Source organism: Silene latifolia, chromosome 3, assembly GCF_048544455.1.
Source record: "Silene latifolia isolate original U9 population chromosome 3, ASM4854445v1, whole genome shotgun sequence".
NCBI classification, from domain to species: domain Eukaryota; kingdom Viridiplantae; phylum Streptophyta; class Magnoliopsida; order Caryophyllales; family Caryophyllaceae; genus Silene; species Silene latifolia.
The window spans coordinates 134395584-134414952 of record NC_133528.1 but is presented as its reverse complement, the minus strand read 5'-3'; the positions used below and the strand labels follow the sequence as shown (position 1 = coordinate 134414952).

At 37.5% G+C, this 19369-nt stretch overlaps 3 protein-coding genes across 3 annotated transcripts; all 3 read left to right on the top strand.

Moving 5' to 3' along the window:
* The first annotated feature begins 1900 nt into the window (after positions 1-1900).
* On the top strand, positions 1901-2782 carry LOC141649743 (uncharacterized). The gene is made up of 2 exons (XM_074458424.1): positions 1901-2151; positions 2257-2782. Exons 1-2 carry the CDS (start codon positions 1901-1903, stop codon positions 2780-2782), a joined length of 777 nt encoding a protein of 258 aa, XP_074314525.1.
* A 3300-nt stretch (positions 2783-6082) lies between these two features.
* LOC141649742 (uncharacterized) lies at positions 6083-7327 on the top strand. The gene has a single exon (XM_074458423.1). The coding sequence runs from the start codon at positions 6083-6085 to the stop codon at positions 7325-7327; it is 1245 nt and encodes a 414-aa protein (XP_074314524.1).
* A 2757-nt stretch (positions 7328-10084) lies between these two features.
* LOC141649741 (uncharacterized) lies at positions 10085-13038 on the top strand. Its single transcript, XM_074458422.1, has 4 exons — positions 10085-10311; positions 10711-10851; positions 10927-11716; positions 12064-13038. The coding sequence occupies exons 1-4, from the start codon at positions 10085-10087 to the stop codon at positions 13036-13038; spliced, it is 2133 nt and encodes a 710-aa protein (XP_074314523.1).
* The last annotated feature ends 6331 nt before the right edge of the window (positions 13039-19369 follow it).

Genomic DNA, 19369 nt, shown 5'->3' with positions numbered 1-19369 from the left:
GAAGTGGAATGGAAAAGCACCTGAGGTCGTGCCCGATTCTATGTTAAATGCAGACGACAGAGAAATAATGGAGGGAAATAGACTCACTACAAAAGAGCAAATTGATTTTTGGCAAAAAAGGCTTGCAGCAGATTTTGAAATTGAACAAATTAGAATTCAAAAAATGAAAACAAAAATGGAAATGGGTTGGTTGAACACATTGCTCTCGCAACAAAATTTAAACCCGAAAGATCAAGAGTTGAAGGACAAGCTAATGGACAAATATATGTCTGATATTTAGTTTATTTAATCTGTTTTTATTTTCTGTTTTTATTGTTGGTTTAATTATTAATCATCAATCCGCTGAAATCGACATATATTTGTCTATTTATTTTCTGATTATTAATCATCAATCTCGTAACAATGTAAGTCGATTTATTGATCTCGTATCAATCTCGCAACAATATAAGTCTGATTATCAATTATTAATCATCAATCTCGCAACAACTATGTAAATGTAACAAGATTTCGATTAAATTCCAAGTAAAATGTAAATGTAACAACTACGTAAATGTAACAAGTAATTATTAATTCCAACGATGAATGAAAACATTAACAAGATTTCTATTACTAATTATTAATCAGAAAATCGGGATGAATGAAAATGATTTAACAAGAATTTATAAACGATTTAACAAGAATTTACCTGCATGAATGAAATCGGGATGAATGAAATCGATGAAATCCCCAATCAGAAAACCAATCGAAATAAAACCCAAATCGAAATAAAACCCAAATTTAAGAATGATATATCAATTTATGAATGAAATTTATGAATGATATAGCAATGAATGATGATATGAATGGGATTTTTGGGTTTTTTTTGGGTTTAGAGTGTCGGTGGGATGAATGTGTATGGATAGATGGTTGCTGAGATGAATGATGATATGAATGTGTGGATAGAGATGAATGCTTATATTTTGTTGTAATTTTCATCGTTTTTTTTTCTAAAATAAAAATTGTATTTTTATGAAATAGTTGAGTGGTTGACGAGTTGGGTTGGTTGAAATATTTTGTAAATATTTATGTAAATACTGCTTTCTGATTTTTTATGTAAACCGTCAACTAATATTTTAAATACGATCACCAATATAATTGATATATCGTTTATAGAACTGATAATAGTTATTGGATTAATTATAGCCATTAGATTAGAGATATAGCCGTTGGATTGATTATAGCCATTAGATTAGAAATATAGCCGTTAGATTGATTATATCCATTAAATTAGAAATATAGACGTTGGATTGATTATAGCCATTCGATTAGAAATATAGCCGTTACATAAAAAACTTATATATACCCCATATGGTTGTTGAACAAAATCACTCATACATTTTCCTTCTTTCAAATCACTCTCACAAAATCACCCTCACAAAAAAACTATTAGAATGTCTGAGTAAAATTCCGATTCTGATTCATCAAACGATAATATTGTCGATCAAAATAGGCTTTCCGATTAGCAATGGGAAGCCGAAGCCGATGAAAGATCTGAGGCAATACAAAACCTTATAGCCCAACGTATGAATGAATACGTTAATAGAAGAATTCGTCAACCAAATCCTCCTCCTAGACGTCGTAGGAGAAACATTGAGAGGAATCGTGAAGAAGGTCATAAGCAATTGTACAATGACTACTTTATGGATCCGGTTTATCCCGAAGAGCTATTTTGCCGCAAATTTCGCATGCACAAGCATCTATTCATGCGCATAGTTAATGCTCTATCCGCCAATGATCGCTTTTCCAACAAAGCGTCGGCGGTAATTGGAGACCTAGTTTCTCACCATTACAGAGATGCACGGCTGCTTTAAGAGTTCTAGCATATGGTACTTCTACCGATTCGGTAGATGAATATTTGCGTATGAGCAATACATCCATCAGGGACTCTCTTAAATTCTTCGTCGAAGGTGTAATCAGCTGCTTTGGGAACGAGTATCTACGCGGACCCAACCCTCAAGATTTAGGAAGGTTACTTCATATGGGGCAAGCTCGTGGATTTCCTGGTATGTTGGGTATCATTGACTGCATGCATTGGAGTGGAAAAATTGTCCCACAGCATGGGCGGGACAATATGCCGGGAGAAGTTCAACGCCAACTGTCATTTTGGAAGCGGTCGCTTGTACGATTTATGGATATGGCATGCCTTCTTCGGCACACCAGGGTCGCTTAATGATATTAATGTTCTTGAACGTTCTCCACTCTTTTATGACGGTTTAGAAGAATCCGCCCACCTGTTAATTTTTCGGTTAATGGTACGGACTATAATAAGGGATATTATCTTGCTGATGGTATATATCCTGGTTGGGCAACATTTGTTAAAACAATTAATGTGCCACAAATTCAAAAGCATAGGTTATTTGCAGCTCGGCAAGAGAGTTGTCGAAAAGATGTGGAACGGGCTTTTGGCGTCCTACAAGCTCGATTTGCGTTCATCAAACGCCCTTGTCTTTTTTGGGATCGAGCTAATACGGGGAAGGTTCTTATGGCTTGTATTATTATGCATAATATGATAGTTGAAGATGAAAAAGAAACCTATCTTAACTATGAAAACATAATCGCAGAGTTCAAAGAAGATAATCCGACTTCAGCTAGTGATGATCCATATGAATATCATCGTCTTAGAAGATCGCCTCAAGAACGATTCATAGAAATTCATGGTGAGATTCGTGAGCGTGCCACTAATAACGCTCTGAAAAATGATCTCATTGAGCATATTTGGCAAAATTTCCGTAACTCGAATTAGTTTAGAATGCATTTTTTTTATTTCGTAGTATTTAATTTTTTTAAGATCGTGTTTTGTTTTTGAATTATGTATGCGGTTTTTTTATATGTTGACTCATGTTTTCAATAAACTTTATTTATTGCCAATTTTTTTTAATGTACACTATAAAATTAATTTACTTAAAATATTTGAGTAGAATTTATTTTAAAAATGAAAAGATTAACTTAGTTGTAGCATGTTATTAAATAATAATTGTAAAAGTAAGAAAGAGGTTTTGGTGGGGTAGTGAATGTGGTAAGTGATTGGAAATGTTTGAAAGTGGAAAAATGATTGAGTTGGTGACCTAGGTCGTGACCTTCTGCTTGGGAAGGTGAAGGTGGGTCAAGATTAATAAGGTGCGATTAAAAGGAAAAATTTTGGTGACCGGATTAAGGCGACCTTCTGCTTGGGGATGGTCTAAGACCATCCCCAAGCAAGGTCACCAACCGGGTCGTGACCTTATTGGGTCACGCTAATGACGTTATTATGTAGTAGTAAGATGATATTTAGGACGACCTTGAGTTAGAAATGGGCAACGGATGACCCTGAGTTGAGAAATTGGTAAATGTTGGTGACCTACACGTGTCGTATTTCTATTGGTTTACAATATTAAAAAAACATAAAAACAAAAAAAGTACAAAAAAATGGCAGCTTCTCTGCCTCTTCCCTCTTCTCTGCTCTTATGTCCTTTCGTCCTTCTTGCTTTTCTTTTCACCAGCTTGCTTCCCTTTCCCCAGGTCCCTCTTTAATTTCTTCAACCATAATTTTCTCAACTCCTACCATACAACCATAATATTAATTGTGTAGTAAAAATATATGTAAAAAACACTATAAAAGTAGAAGTAAAAAATGCAAATCAGTAAAATATTTTTAATCTTCTACCTAAAATAAATTACAAACATAAAAAAATATAACCCAAACACTTATAAAATTCTCAATTTTCAAATATATTATGGATTTAAAGGAGTTTGATTTTTCAGGTTATGCTATTGACGATTATTCAACATATCAAGACTCTCAAAATTTCGATATAAATCAAAGTACTCTAATTCCTACTTTTACGGAATTAATTTCGGATAGCCAAAAGAATCAAAATATCGATGTTTTTGGAAATCAAATCTTGTTGTCCGAACTTGTATCAGAAACCCACCTTTTTTGTTAAAAAAAAAACCAAAAAATCATTAGCATCCACAAAAAATCAATCCAACTCCAAAATGGATGACCGGATTTGGACCGAAAAGGAGGAAGAAACTCTTATGTCCGCATGGATTATGTGTAGTACCGACTCCATACTTGGAAAAAACCAAACAACCGTCACAAGATGGAATGATGTATTTCAGCTCTATGAAAAAAGTTTTACGGAAAATAAAAATCAAAATAAACTTGGGATTAGGAGTATCGAGGGAATGAAAAGTCGCTATAAACGACTCATTACAACAGTGAGCAAATGGGTTGGTTGCTACACCCAAGTTCTAAATCGACCACTGGCAAGCGGCACTAACATCAAAGACGACATAGAATTAACTCAGAAATTATTTCGTAAGTTGAATAATGGTAACGATTTTGCTCACTTTCATGTTTACGATAAAATCATGAGTAAACACCACAAGTGGAGCTCACAAAAACATCAATTTGAGCACCCTGAAAACTCAAAGCCGGGTTCAAAAAGGTCAAGGTCGGAAATGGATTCTAGCCCTTCTAGTGTAAATGTCGGGACCCTGTCAAGTGTAAATGTTCCAACCTCGTCTAGTGTTAATATTCCAACCCCGTCTAGTCTTTATGTCGACGCAAGTGACCGGCCCGAAGGACGGGAGGCAGCTACAAAGAAGCGGAATGGAAAAGCACCTGAGGTCGTGCCCGATTCTATGTTAAGTGCAGACGACCGAGAAATAGAGGAAGGAAATAGACTCACTACGAAAGAGCAAATTGATTTTCGGCAAAAAAGGCTTGCAGCAGATTTTGAAATTGAACAAATTAGAATTCAAAAAATGAAAACAAAAATGGAGATGGGTTGGTTGAACACATTGCTCTCGCAACAAAATTTAAACCCGAAAGATCAAGAGTTGAAGGACAAGCTAATGGACAAATATATGTCTGATATTTAGTTTATTTAATCTGTTTTTCTTTTCTGTTTTTTATTATTAATCATCAATCGGCTGAAATCGACATATATTTGTCAATTTATTTTCTGATTATTAATCATCAATCTCGCAACAATGTAAGTCGATTTATTGATCTCGCATCAATCTCGCAACAATATAAGTCTGGTTATTAATTATAAATCATCAATCTCGCAACAACTATGTAAATGTAACAAGATTTCGATTAAATTCCAACTAAAATGTAAATGTAACAACTATGTAAATGTAACAAGTAATTATTAATTCCAACGATGAATGAAACATTAACAAGATTTCGATTACTAATTATTAATTAGAAAATCGGGATGAATGAAAACGATTTAACAAGAATTTACCTGCATGAATGAAATCGGGATGAATGAAATCGATGAAATCCCCAATCAGAAAACCAATCGAAATAAAACCCAAATCGAAATAAAACCCAAATTTAAGAATGATATAGCAATTTATGAACGAATTTATGAATGATAGCAATGAATGATGATATGAATGGGATTTTTGGGGGTTTTTTTGGGTTTAGAGTGTCGGTGGGATGAATGTCTATGGATAGATGGTTGATGAGATGAATGATGATATGAATGTGTGGATCGAGATGATACTGATATTTTGTTGTAATTTACATCGTTTTTTTTAAATAAAAAATTTTATTTTTATGAAATACTCGAGTGGTTGACGAGTTGGGTAGGTTGAAATATTTTGTAAATATTTATGTAAATATTGCTTTCTGATTTTTTATGTAAATCGTCAACTAATATTTTAAATACGATCACCAACATAATTGATATATCGTCAATAGAACTGATAATAGCCATTGGATTAATCATAGCCATTAGATTAGAGATATAGCCGTTAGATTGATTATAGCCATTAGATTATAAGTATAGCTGTTAGATTGATTATATCCATTAAATTAGAAATATAGTCGTTGGATTGATTATAGCCATTCGATTAGAAATATAGCCGTTACATAAAAAACTTATATATACCCCATATGGTTGTTGAACAAAATCACTCATACATTTTCCTTCTTTCAACTCACTGTCACAAAATCACCCTCACAAAAAATTGAACCAAATCACTCATACATTTTCCTTCTTTCAAATCACTCTCACAAAATCACCCTCACAAAAAAACTATTAGAATGTCTGAGTCAAATTCCGATTCTGATTCATCAAACGATAATATTGTCGATCAAAATAGGCTTTTCGATTACCAATGGGAAGCCGAAGCCGATGAAAGATCTGAGGCTATACAAAACCTTATAGCTCAACGTATGAATGAATACGTTAATAGAAGAATTCGTCAACCAAATCCTCCTCCTAGACGTCGTAGGAGAAACATTGAGAGGAATCGTGAAGAAGTTCATAAGCAATTGTACAATGACTACTTTATGGATCCGGTTTATCCCGAAGAGCTATTTCGCCGCAGATTTCGCATGCACAAGCATTTATTCATGCGCATAGTTAATGCTCTATCCGCCAATGATCGCTTTTTCCAACAAAGAGTCGGCGGTAATGGGAGACCTAGTTTCTTACCATTACAGAGATGCACGACTGCTTTAAGAGTTCTAGCATATGGTACTTCTACCGATTCAGTAGATGAATATTTGCGTATGAGAGATACACCCATCAGGGACTCTCTTAAATTGTTCGTCGAAGGTGTAATCAGCTGCTTTGGGAACGAGTATCTACGCAGACCCAACCCTCAAGATTTAGGAAGGTTACTTCATATGGGGCAAGCTCGTGGATTTCCTGGTATGTTGGGTAGCATTGAATGCATGCATTGGGAGTTGAAAAGTTGTCCCACACCATGGGCAGGACAATATGCCGGGAGAATTTCAAAGCCAACGGTCATTTTGGAAGCGGTCGCTTTGTACGATTTATGGATATGGCATGCCTTCTTCAGCACACCAGGTTCGCTTAATGATATTAATGTTCTTGAACGTTCTCCACTCTTTAATGACGTTTTAGAAGAATCTGCCCCACCAATTAATTTTTCGGTTAATGGTACGGACTATAATATGGGATATTATCTTGAACGTGCTTTTGGCGTCCTACAAGCTCGATTTGCGTTCATCAAACGCCCTTGTCTTCTTTGGGATCGAGCTAATATGGGGAAGGTTCTTATGGCTTGTATTATTATGCATAATATGATAGTTGAAGATGAAAGAGAAACCTATCTTAACTATGAAAATATAATCGCAGAGTTCAAAGAAGATAATCTGACTTCAGCTATTGATGATCCATATGAATATCATCGTCTTAGAAGATCGCCTCAAGAGCGATTCATAGAAATTCATGGTGAGATTCGTGATCGTGCCGCTCATAACGCTCTGAAAAATGATCTCATTGAGCATATTTGGCAAAACTTCCGTAACTCGAATTAGTTTAGAATGCATTTTTTTATTTCGTACTATTTAATGTTTTTTAAGATCGTGTTTTTTTTTAAATTATGTATGCGGTTTTTTTATATGTTGACTCATGTTTTCAATAAAGTTTATTTATTGCCAATTTTTTTTAGGATTATTTCATGGGAATAATCCATCCTATGGGTGCCCTGCAAATAACACTTCATCCTTTCAGTAATTCCAATTAAATCCATCCTATCTCCCTTTCTTCCTATAACACTCTCGGAAGACGGGCAACCTGAAGAACAGGTCACCCTTGTAAATGTCACTATCTCGTCTTCCTTCTTTGTTTTCCATAGCTTTTTGACAGCGATCAACTCTCCATTAGGCATGTCAGCCTTATAGACAACTCCAGAACATCCTTTTCCGATGATATTTTCATCTTTCAAGCAATCTAATATGTTGTCGATAGTAAAGCCGGGTTTTTGTAATAAAGGAATGAAAGTCCATGGATAGGAGAAATCGAATTAACTTCCCCAAAATCACCAATGGAGAGTTGATCGCTATAGGGTGATAAGACTAGCGAATTAATAGTCTATAAAAGTCCACGGATAGGAATGTTGTTGTTTCTTATCAAGCTGCAGAGTGATAAGACTAGTACACTCAACTTCGACGAAATCGACCCTGATAGCGAATTATCAGACAAATGAAGTTGCTGTAACTGAACTAACTTCCCCAAATCACCAGGAATTTCCCCTAATAGACTATTAGCTGATAAATCAAGCACAACGAGCGAAGAACAGTTAGAAATCTCTTTCGGAATAGAACCTGACAGGACATTTCCCCATAAAAGCAAATTGGTAAGCTTCTAAAGCTTGCCTAACTGAGCAGGAATTGAACCAGTCAACTTATTCATATGCAAATACATATTAGTAAGCTCGGAACAGGAACCAAGCTCAGGTGGAATCGACCCAAAAATCTCAGTTTCCTCTTAATCGCACCTTATTAATCAAAGTGTGTCCATCGCACCTTATTAATCAAAGTGTGTCCATCGCACCTTACAATCGTGGCTCCGTAGAAATCAAAGTGTGTCCATCCATAATAACATTATCCCCGTGCTTTAGACTTAAAAGGCACCTATATATGGCATCATCGATCTAATGTGTGTCCCATTAGCGAAAATTTATGGATAACCTGTTGCAGGATAGCCTAACGAGTTTATGGCAAAGTCGCTAATTTCCTTATTACGTTTTATAAGATTTAAATTGCATGCTCAAAAGTCAAAGGTTTATCAGTGTACATTAAGATAGTGGCAGGGAGGTTTGAATGATCCCCGTTAGTTTATGGCAATAGGGAGGAGAAGTGAATGCTCACGATCATGCATTGTTGTAATGATACAACCGTTGGCATTTTTTTTTCTCTTATAACGATTGACCTCCCAGAATATGTGAATAAATATAAGAAAGAAAATCGTTGTGTCGAAAACCTCCTATTTACAAAGTAATAAACATAGCATTTTAACCCAGCTTATGTTCATATGTTAATTGGAGATTCAAAGTCTACGAATAATATTGTTGATAAGGTTTCTTTTGTCTCTATCATTAGGATGGGTGGGTTAGGAAAAACTGCTCTTGCGCAACTTGTGTACAATGATCATATAATTGAAAATGCATTTGAATTAAAGTTGTGGGTTTGTGTCTCTAATGACGTCTTAGAGCAGATCTTTCGTCAAATGCTTGAAAAGAATGTGTCTAACCTACAAGTGTTACAAAGAGAGATAAGAAAACTATTAGAGGGAAAACGATACTTGCTTGTGTTAACGATGACGCCAATGTCCCTCTGGCCATAAGGGTGATAGGTAGCATGTTATATGATCAGGATGATTGCAAATGGCTATCACTAAAAAGTGCTAATAATTATATGAAGATGGAACAAGGTGAGAAAGTCATATTACCAATATTGAGATTTAGTTATTATGATCTTAGCCCTGCTTTAAAGAGTTGTTTTAGTTACTTGCGCTTTTTGCTAAAGATTTTGTAATACGAAAAGAGTTACTAATTCAGTTGTGGTTGGTCCAAGGTTTGTCTTGATCAACCACATGATTGTCGAATTAAAGATGTGGGTGAAGAGTATTTTTCTATTTTATTGAATAGATGTTTTTTTACAAGATGCTACAGAGGATGATATGAAAAATGGATAATCATATAATGTAATTAGTTAGTTAATAGCTGTAATTAGCTGATCTAATAGCTGTAATTTGTTGGTTTACTAGAATGTTAGAAAAGGTTCTCGAATCTCGATGTTTGTATGTATAGCCTATTCCATTGTACATTTCAGTTAACTTAATACAACAAACTCTTCTATTTACTCTAGTCTTTCTCTCTCTACACAAAATATCTAGATATTATCTTTCACCTTACTTCATTCTTCAATGGCGATCTCAACCTTCATCAATGGCGTCATGTTAATTCTAGTTTCTTCAAGTTCACATGGTATCAGAGCAGGTTATGCCTGACTCTTAACGCAATTGAAAAACTCTCCTTCGTGCAATTTTTTTTTCCCGCTTCGCATTTTTTAATTTTTCTCAAAATTCAAAGAAAAACACATAAATATTCTTCTTTCTGATCGATTATCTTGCTTGTGAGTAATTCGATATCATAATTTCACGATTTCCTAATTTTCTAAAGTTTTTTTTTGCGATTGATTAAAAATAGGGTTTGCGATTTCTGAATCGTCTTCTTGATTTCGCGATTCGTCAATTCTTTCAATCCTCTTCAAATTGATCACCTTTTCATCATGCCTGATTCAGCGAATTCCGCGACGGGCGACGAATACAGCAATCCTTACGATGATCCATTGTTTCTCTCAAATTTGGATTTTCCTTCGATGTCGCTCGTTAATACACCTTTTACTGGTAAGAACTTCCTCAATTGGAGTAGAGAAGTACTCATGGGAGTTGGAGCAAAGAATAAGCAAGGATTCCTAGACGGAACCACAGTTATGCCTTCACTCACTTCTTCGAGGTATCAACAATGGAAGCGCTCCGATAATATGGTCAGATGTTGGCTCCTACATGCACTCGCACCATAAATCAAAGTGTGTTTCATGACGACTAAGTCTGCCAGGCGTTTATGGTTAGATCTTCATGAAATGTATGGTCAAACAAATGCGCCATTGTTATATCAGTTGAAGAAGGAGATAAAGAATATTTCACAAGCCTCTGACCAATCAATTGTCGAATACTACAATAAATTGAAGCGTCATTAGGACGATATTGAAGATCTTGAGCCTTTTCCTGATTGCACATGTGGAGTCATGTCGAAATGTACCTGCAGTATTCTTTAGAAGGTGCTAGAAATAACATCCAGGGAAAAGGTTATCATTTTTCTGATGGGACTTGATGATTCGTATGATAATCTCAGGACAAACATCTTGTCCATGGATCCATTGCTAAGCATCAACAAAGCATATTCACTGGTACAACAAATAGAAAGTCAGAAATCTTTTTCCAAACTTGTCAATGCACAGATGGATTCTAGTGCTATGGCTGTGAATCGTAACAAGTCTCAAGGTAGCTGGAATCCTCGAGGAAGCTGGAACAAGCAAGGGGATAACAAGAATTGAAACGTCTGGACCAGGGATGGTGCATGGAATGATGGTGCCAGTGGAAGTCAGCCTAAGAAAGGCAAATGTTTGTGTGATAGCTTCAACAAGTCTGGGCACACAAGGGCTACATGCTTTATTCTTCATCCTGAGCAGCGAGAGCAGTATAATGCTCATTTTTCTAATGCTTCTGCAAACAATGTGAATAAAGAAGACAATCCTCTTGCTGCAGGTTGTGATTCTCATACTGTCTATGGCATTAATTCTACTTCTGATGATTTTTCTAAAGTTGAGGTGGATCCTAAGATATTTGCAGCCATCTATCAACAAATGCTTCAGTATAAACAGCAAGGACATGTGGCGTCAGATTATGCTGCAGTAAACTTTGCAGGTACTTCAATTGTCACCAATGATTTTGCTTCTATGTTTCATTCTTCTCATAATATCTGGATAATAGACTCTGGTCCGACTGATCATATGAGTTCTGCTTTAGAATTGTTCACAAACAAGAAAATGCTTTGTAAACCTATTAGAGCGAGTCTACCTGATGGTACACGCAAAGTAGTGAATATCACAGGAGATGTGCACATCAACAAACATCTCGTTCTGTATGATGTGTTTTATTTATCAGATTTTAAACATAATCTGTTATCTGTTGGGAAGCTATTATCCACAAATGATCATTCCATTAGTTTTGACGTGGATAGCTGTGCAATACAGGACCGTCAACATAAGGTCAATGTTGCTGTTGGAATAAGAGAAGGTGGCTTATACAAGTTGAAGTCACAAAAGGACCATAGTACCTGGCAACATAGTAGTTTGCAAGTATATATTCATATTGTTGGTAGGAATAATAATAAGGATTGTAATTCTGGTATAGAACTGTTACATGCCAGATTAGGGCATTCATTTTTGTCTAAAATGAAGCACTTGAAATTTGTTAAGTGAAATTAAATGGATAAGATTGTTTGTGAAACCCGTGTTTTAGCGAAAATGCACAAGTTACCTTATAATAGAAGTGATTCTTATGCTGTATCTCCTTTTGCATTGATTCATATAGATTTATGGGGACCCTATAAGAGGGCTACTTTGACAGGGGCTACTTATTTTTTGACCATTGTTGACGATCATACTAGGGTAACCTGGACTTTTCTTTTGAAGGATAATATCAGGTTAACCAAACCATTAAGGATTTTCTTATTCAAGTACAGACACAATTTGGTCTTAATGTCAAGATAGTCAGAAGTGACAATGGGACTGAAATTGTTCAAAGGGCATGTGATAGATTGTTTTTGGATAAAGGTATTATTCACCAAAAGAGTGCTCCTGGTTGTCCTCAACGGAATGGGAGAGTGGAGAGGAAACATAGACACTTAGTGGAGACTGCTAGGGCTTTATTGTTATATGTTAATTTGCCTAAAAGGTTTTGGAGAGAATGCTTACTTGCTGCAACCCATATTATTAATAAGCTGCCCAGTTTAGTCTTATCTTGGCAAATTCCAACTGAATTGCTTCTTAAGAAAGCCACTACTTATGATGAATTGAGGGTAATAGGTTGCATGTGCTTTGCCTTATCTCCTGGCCATTCCCGAGATAAGTTTGATCCAAAGGCAAGGAAATGCATCATGTTGGGGTATCCTTTTCAACAAAAGGCTTATAAACTGTATGATATAGAAAGTCAGAAGATTATTATCAGCCGAGATGTAATATTTCACGAGTCCATCATGCCTTATAAGGTTGCTGCTTCTCCACCACAACAAATATTGCCTCAGAATTCACACCTTCCTTGTGCTGAAGAGGATTCTAATCCTATCATTTCACAAGTCCAGACTATCAATTCCTCACCTGTTCATTCTTCACCTAATCATATTACTTCAAATCAATCTTTTTCAGTTGAGCATTTTTCAACACCTCATTTAAATGACATTCCAGCTGCAAATAATGATGTTCCTCCCAGAACTTCCACAAGGAATGTACAAATTCCTGCCAGACTCAAGGATTTTGTATGTCCTATATTGCCTCATAAGACTGTCACTCCAGATTCAGTTACTGCAGACTCTTCAACATCTTTTTCTGCACATCAAGTATTTCTTTCTTCTTCCAAGACACCACTCATTCCCGAACCAACTTCTTACTCCCAAGGCTAAGACAGATTTACACTTGGTCAAAGCTATGAATCAGGAGTACAGTTGGAAGCTTTGGAGAAAAATGGAACTTGGCATATTACTTCTCTTCCTAGTGGCTTTATGTAACACCCCCATATACCGAGAAGTCTTAACTAGATCTTCCTTAGCATATAAGGGCGTTACCATCTCGGTTGCCCGAGGTAAGTAATCATCAAAAGTCGATAAAAGAACAGTTATAGTTAAATTTACAAGTGTTACATCCAACTAACAAAATAAAGATACAACTCGTCAACTACACACTATCTCTATCAGAACTCGCGATGACCCATCCCTGCCAGGACTCCAGCTATCAACCACATCAACACCTGCTAAGACTGACTGCTCACCATAAGGGATGACGGCAGGCACATAAACAAACAAAACAACCACACAAGGTCAGCAACTAAGGTAAGACACAACACAAACCAACAACAATCGTCAACACAATATAAATAAAACCAGTCACACACAATCACACCCACTCCAATCAATCTCCGTCACCGACTATCCACTGGACCAGCCTTGCCAGTGGAGGACCGCAGCCGTTCCCACCTAAGCCCCACTCATCATACCGAGCGACAACCCTGTCCCATTAATGTGCACATCCCCTCCCGTGGCGGGTTCCATGGAGGGCGAAACTAGGGCGTGAAGCCACTCCCGCAAGTGACTCCACTCAGCCGAGGACGCACCTCGAGAACCATAGACAGTCAATCACAGACAGCTGCAATACAACAACAACCAATAAACTGTATACACCAACCGATTACCGCATATACGCTGCCACACAAACACAACACAACGCAACAACCACGACACAACGACCGACACACTAGACCATCCACAAAAACTGAGTAGGCGAACCATCCTTTCTGCTGATTGGTGTTGATTTATGTGATTAACGCGGTAGGGTTGAAGTGATCATCTTGAAGTATCATGGTAATGATCTCGTCCTGCGCGGCTCTAACAAATCGATCTTCTCCAAATAGTAGACTTACGGCTTATTCGTCTAGACAAGGTGCTTGACGAGTCTTGACGGTAGGAACCGTTTCTGGAGGATTGAAGTAGCAATCGTGAAAGATATCGATTCCGGCTAAATTCCTTTCGAGATAATGCCAAGGTTCGGGAAATCCATGAAATAGTTCTTGACCTCCTTCCCTAACGAAGTATCCATTTAGGGTAGGGAGATATGGTCGCATTTGGATTCCCACATTCTTACGGTTTTGAAATTGAGCGATCATCTCGAGAACTTCCTCTTTGGTGAGTTTGCATCATAATCCAAGGGGTATTCTTTGTGAATTACCCTCCTTGTAGGGGGCAATGGTGCTCCTTCGGATAGGATTCAAAGGCATTCCCGGGAAGTATCCCTGGGTTTTGAGTATGTGGTTGACCACTAGGTTAGAGTAGGGATTGAAGTATAATGGTGCCAACTCGCTCTCTATGAAGTTTATGATATGGAAGCCCCCAAGTTCATACACTGGATCTGTAAGGACTTGATTGCTTGACTTATTTTCGATGATTGCCTTGATGGGCGACGAAGTGATCGTCACCACCTTACCATTTAGTGGGATTTTGATTTTCTGGTGGAGTGTGGATGTTATCGCTTTGGAAGCATGAATCCAGGGTCTTCCCAGAAGTATGTTGAAGGATGCCTCAATGTCTACTATTTGGAAATTGACCTTTCGCTCAATCGACCCTGTGGCTATGGTTAGGTCAACAAGGCCCACCACCTTTCGTCGTGTACCATCATATGCGCGAACACCTTGGTTGGTAGGGGTCCAATCTGATTCTTTCATGCCCAATTTGTATGCCGTTTTCAAGGGTATGACATTGACTGCAGAGCCATCATCTACTAAGGTCATTGGCACATTCTTCTTTAAGCAAATGACGGTGATATAAAGAGCCAAGTTATGACTAGCACCGAAGGGTGGCAAATCCTCATCCGAGAAAGTAATAGGATTACTTAGCTTTGGTGATTCTTGGAAGACCAAGTTGACCACATCGTCGGGTGTGGAGTTATGTTCCACATTTAGTTTAGCCAAAGCTTGTAGTAAAGCTTGGCGATGCGGGAATGAGCTTGACACTAGTTGCCAGACTGAAAGATCAGCCTTTGTCTTTTGTAGTTGCTTTAGTAGATGGTCGGTAGAGCCTTCTTTGTTATCATTTGGTGTGACCACATTGGTTGGATCGCTTGCTATGGGACCATTTTGAGAAGTATTTTGGTATGGGCGCCCTGAACGAGTGAGGTGATCTACATCTTGATCTTCACAATTCTGAACTATTTTCTCACTGACTTTAACTAAGTAGTGTTCAGTGAGATACTCATCTTCATAATCATCGGCCCATATTCCATTGATAGTAACAAGTTCCCTCATTCTCATGATTTCCGCTTCTAATTGGATAATTTGGTCGACCAGTTCATCAACCATGGCTACTACTTCTTGCATTGTAGTGTTTTGAGAGAAAACTAGTGGTGCACGTTCTTTTAGTGTGGCGTCGAGGCCACGTAAGGTTGCCACTGCACTCTCTAGTTCCAAGACTTGCCTATCCGCACTTTTTGCCCATGCGATGAAATCGGTGATGGTTGGACAAAATGGTGGAGTAGTTCCCTTCATTTCCTATTGCATAAACTTCATTTTCGACTGGAGAAATGAGATGTGAATAATCTATGGTAGATTCTTCATTTGTAATCACTAGAACTCCAAGAGGATTCTGAGTGTTGTTAGGCTTACCTCCAGGCGGTATTGGTAGGCGACCGTCTTTAATCATGTCTTGAAGTACGTTTTTCAATTTGTAGCATTTCTCTGTATCATGTCCCTTACCTCTATGGTATTCGCAGTACGAATTCTCATCCCAGAACTTGGATTTCTTTTCTGGTTCGGGCGTAGGGCCTATGGGTTGAAGTTTCCCGAGTTTCATCAATCTTTTCAAAGCGTTGGAATACGTGTCCCCAAGATTTGTGAATTTCCTTGGAGGGGTACTCTTCATGGATGGCTCGAGGAGGTTAACTTCATCAGTCTTGCTAGTGGAGCCGTAAGAACGACTTGTTGAGCCTTGATATCCACGACCTATCGTTTTGGACAAGAGCCCTTTACGAATGTCATCTTCGATCCTTGTCCCTAGTACGGTCAAATCTTTAAAAGTCTTGATGTTTTGATACCTCAAATGATTTGGGTAGATGGGCTTTAGGTTGTCCACGAATTTCTCCACAAGGGTAGCCTCATCCGGACGTTCAACAAGTTGAGTACTAGTCTTCCTCCACCGACTTAGGAAATCGGTGAAACCTTCTTTGTCATTTTGGGTAAGAACCTCTAAAGTGCGCATGTTGACTTGGATTTCAGCATTATCCGCATATTGTTTAGCAAACTCGATTGCGGCATCGTCCCAGGTAGCGATTTTCTTATGTTACAGCGAATAGAACCATTGTTTCGGGATGGTGTCAAGAGATGAAGGAAAGATCCTGAAGAACATATCGGGCTTAATGTCTTTGATAGACATGTAATCCTTGAAAGCGCGGATATTGTTCAAAGGGTTTTCATGCCCCTTGAATTTAGGGATATCCGTCATGTTGAAGTTGGTTGGCAACTGGGAACTCACAGCCTCATACTTACGATTATTCTCCCTATAAATATTATCCCCTTTGAGATACATCAATTTCTCCTCTAAGTATTGGAGTCGTTTCTCAGCTGCAGTCATACCCATGGGAGAGTTTTCGTCCCCGAAGGCGTTCACGAAGTCGTCAGCGATCTCACTTTCTCGAGGAGGCATCCTCGTTTCCACGGCATATATTCGGCCCTCAATGGTGTCAAGGTGATCATACACTTGGTCTTGATTAACTTGGAGAGGAGCTAACGCGGCTAGGATTTGGTCATTACTATTCTGGAGTTGGTTGAAGTTCACGTCGCTTGTTTCAGGCATCTTGGAAACTGAATAAGAGATCGACGACGAATCAAAACACGATCGACCACTCTAGCACACTTACTCGAAAAGAAATGTTTTGACTCGTGAAGTTGGAGTGTGCCACTTGTGTTAGTGAGTTTTGAGGAAATGACAAAGTTTGAAAAATGTTGGTCCTAGTCAACTTTAGTGTAGTTGTAGGAGTGGACTCGAAGTGAGGTTTTGAAATGGGTTTTGAGGCCCGAATTTTGACTCGACAATTGGACAGATTTTCGGCTTGTTTTGCGCTAAAATTAGGCCCAATTTCAAAATTTTACATTTTAAAGAAGGATTTTGAAATTTACAAAATCGTCATGGTTTTGTTTAGAAAAGGGTGATCACGTATGGTACAAACAATATACAAGCATTATAACGGGATGCTGAGTGCATTTAAATGGGTTTTGGTTTAAAGGGTGGGTTGCCATACCGAACAATCAAACCCGAAGTCTATGGAGAGGCTCGTACCAAGCAAGAGTAAGGCCGATTCCTAGTCCATTTCCTCAAGTAGTGAAAGTCCTTGATACAAACAAGAGTAACTACCATGGTATGGATGACATCAATCGCTATCCATCCTTAGGCCCAAATAAGAATTAGGACCGTTTAGACGGGACGTTTGGTCGAATGGGTTGGGTTGGGCCTAGGAAGGCCAAATGAAACGATCTAGGAAGACCGAGTTATGAAAACCGACAATTGTCTTGTACAAACTATTCCCTAACCTTGTTCAATTTTCACCCTTAGCTACACGTAAGTGTATTATCCCCAGCGGAGTCGCCAAACTGTGGACTGAAGGAAATGTAGATCTATATACATACTAACATACTCATATATGTTAAATTAATTTGTCATAAAATTAAATATGGATTTTATGCATGCAAACAAATAAACAAAATAGAGAAGAAATCATATTCTTACATTGGATGTATCGGTTTTATGGGCACAAAAGAAATCTCCTTTTCTTTTGTTCTTGAGCTTTCCTTATGGATGAACCAAGATCCAAGTGTAGGATCTCTCCCTAACCTTTATACCCAAGGCTTACTCTTAATCAAATTAATATTATATGAGCTAGTAGAATATTAATCTTGTGAAAAATTGAACCAAAATTGTTTGGTTTTTATTCTCTAAAACTGGTTTAGAGGAGTGGGATTTTTAGAGTTTTTATCTTTCTAAAAACTTAAGAAGTTAGAATGAATAATGATAGATGGATACACTCTAATGCATGTAGTGTTTTATCAAAATATAAGACAAAAATCCTTTTGTCTTTCCTAGGGTGAAACCGGGTAGGAGGGTAGAAAGGGGGAAGAGAAAGACCCAATGCATGCCCTTGTTTGCCTTTACAATGCAAACTAGGGTTGCATGGCTAGGCTCTTTTAGAATGATTGTGTTTTCCACTTATTTAATCAACCACAATTAGCCTAAACCACCTCCAATTTTCGGCACTTATGATAATATGGATTCCATATTATTTTTGTCAAATGTCAATATGTCACATGTCATATGTAACATAAATTGTTATGTATTTTTAACATATTAAAAATCAACGTATTAATAAAAATACGTCATATACAACATTCAACTTAGTAATTCATAATTACTTGTACCAAAATATTTCACCAGTTTATAAATCGTATTTATAATAATTCATTCAAATTCAATTGTTTCTTTAAACAATAATTTCATCTGAGTAATGATACAATTCGATTACTCAGACCGTATCTCATTTAATCACATTTCAATTCGATACGTAAATTTTACTTCCAAAATCGTCCGTCAATTTTTCAAGTAATTTAATTAACTCGTAACATTATACGATTAATTAAATGATCAATTAAGAGTGTTGCCCTATAGGTATGACCTAGGGGTCAATCGATCACCACCGTCACACGACAAGAATGTCAAACTCTAGTCAACCAATCATTACCGATATATGTTGACCAGTTGACAGTAATAATATTACTTCCCAATTGTATTCTATATAATGAGACTTAAACATGTGATCATCATGATCAACAGTCGTGATCGCATTATTGTCGGAGGACACATATTCCAACAATCTCCCACTTGTCCTCGACAAGTGTGCGTCACCAATTCTCTTGTCCTATTACTATCTCCCACTCAATGCAAGGTGTCTTTCAGGTCGTACTTGCAAGCGATCATATCGAGAGTGGTTTCCTCGATCTGGAGAATAACTGATTGACCGGATTTATCAACTCTGGATTCCTTCCGAGCGTGGCCACGCATTTCCAGTTCATTACTCCTCGAGTGGCCCTGAGATATTGTTATAACCCTGACTAGGGGTGGACAATTCCTATCGCACTCATTTCCTTCGACTAGCCACAGCCATCATAACCCAAAATATGCCCATTTGACCCCATTTACGAAG

Excerpts from the sequence above, each read along its gene's own strand:
- LOC141649743 (XM_074458424.1), top strand. The coding sequence starts at position 1,901 with ATGAGCAATACATCCATCAGGGACTCTCTTAAATTCTTCGTCGAAGGT. Across the intron at positions 2,152-2,256 it reads CAACTGTCATTTTGGAAGCG|AAGAATCCGCCCACCTGTTA; the intron begins GTCGCTTGTACG and ends ATGACGGTTTAG.
- LOC141649742 (XM_074458423.1), top strand. The coding sequence starts at position 6,083 with ATGTCTGAGTCAAATTCCGATTCTGATTCATCAAACGATAATATTGTC.
- LOC141649741 (XM_074458422.1), top strand. The coding sequence starts at position 10,085 with ATGCCTGATTCAGCGAATTCCGCGACGGGCGACGAATACAGCAATCCT. Across the intron at positions 10,312-10,710 it reads CCTTCACTCACTTCTTCGAG|GACAAACATCTTGTCCATGG; the intron begins GTATCAACAATG and ends TGATAATCTCAG. Across the intron at positions 10,852-10,926 it reads ATGGCTGTGAATCGTAACAA|GGATGGTGCATGGAATGATG; the intron begins GTCTCAAGGTAG and ends CGTCTGGACCAG.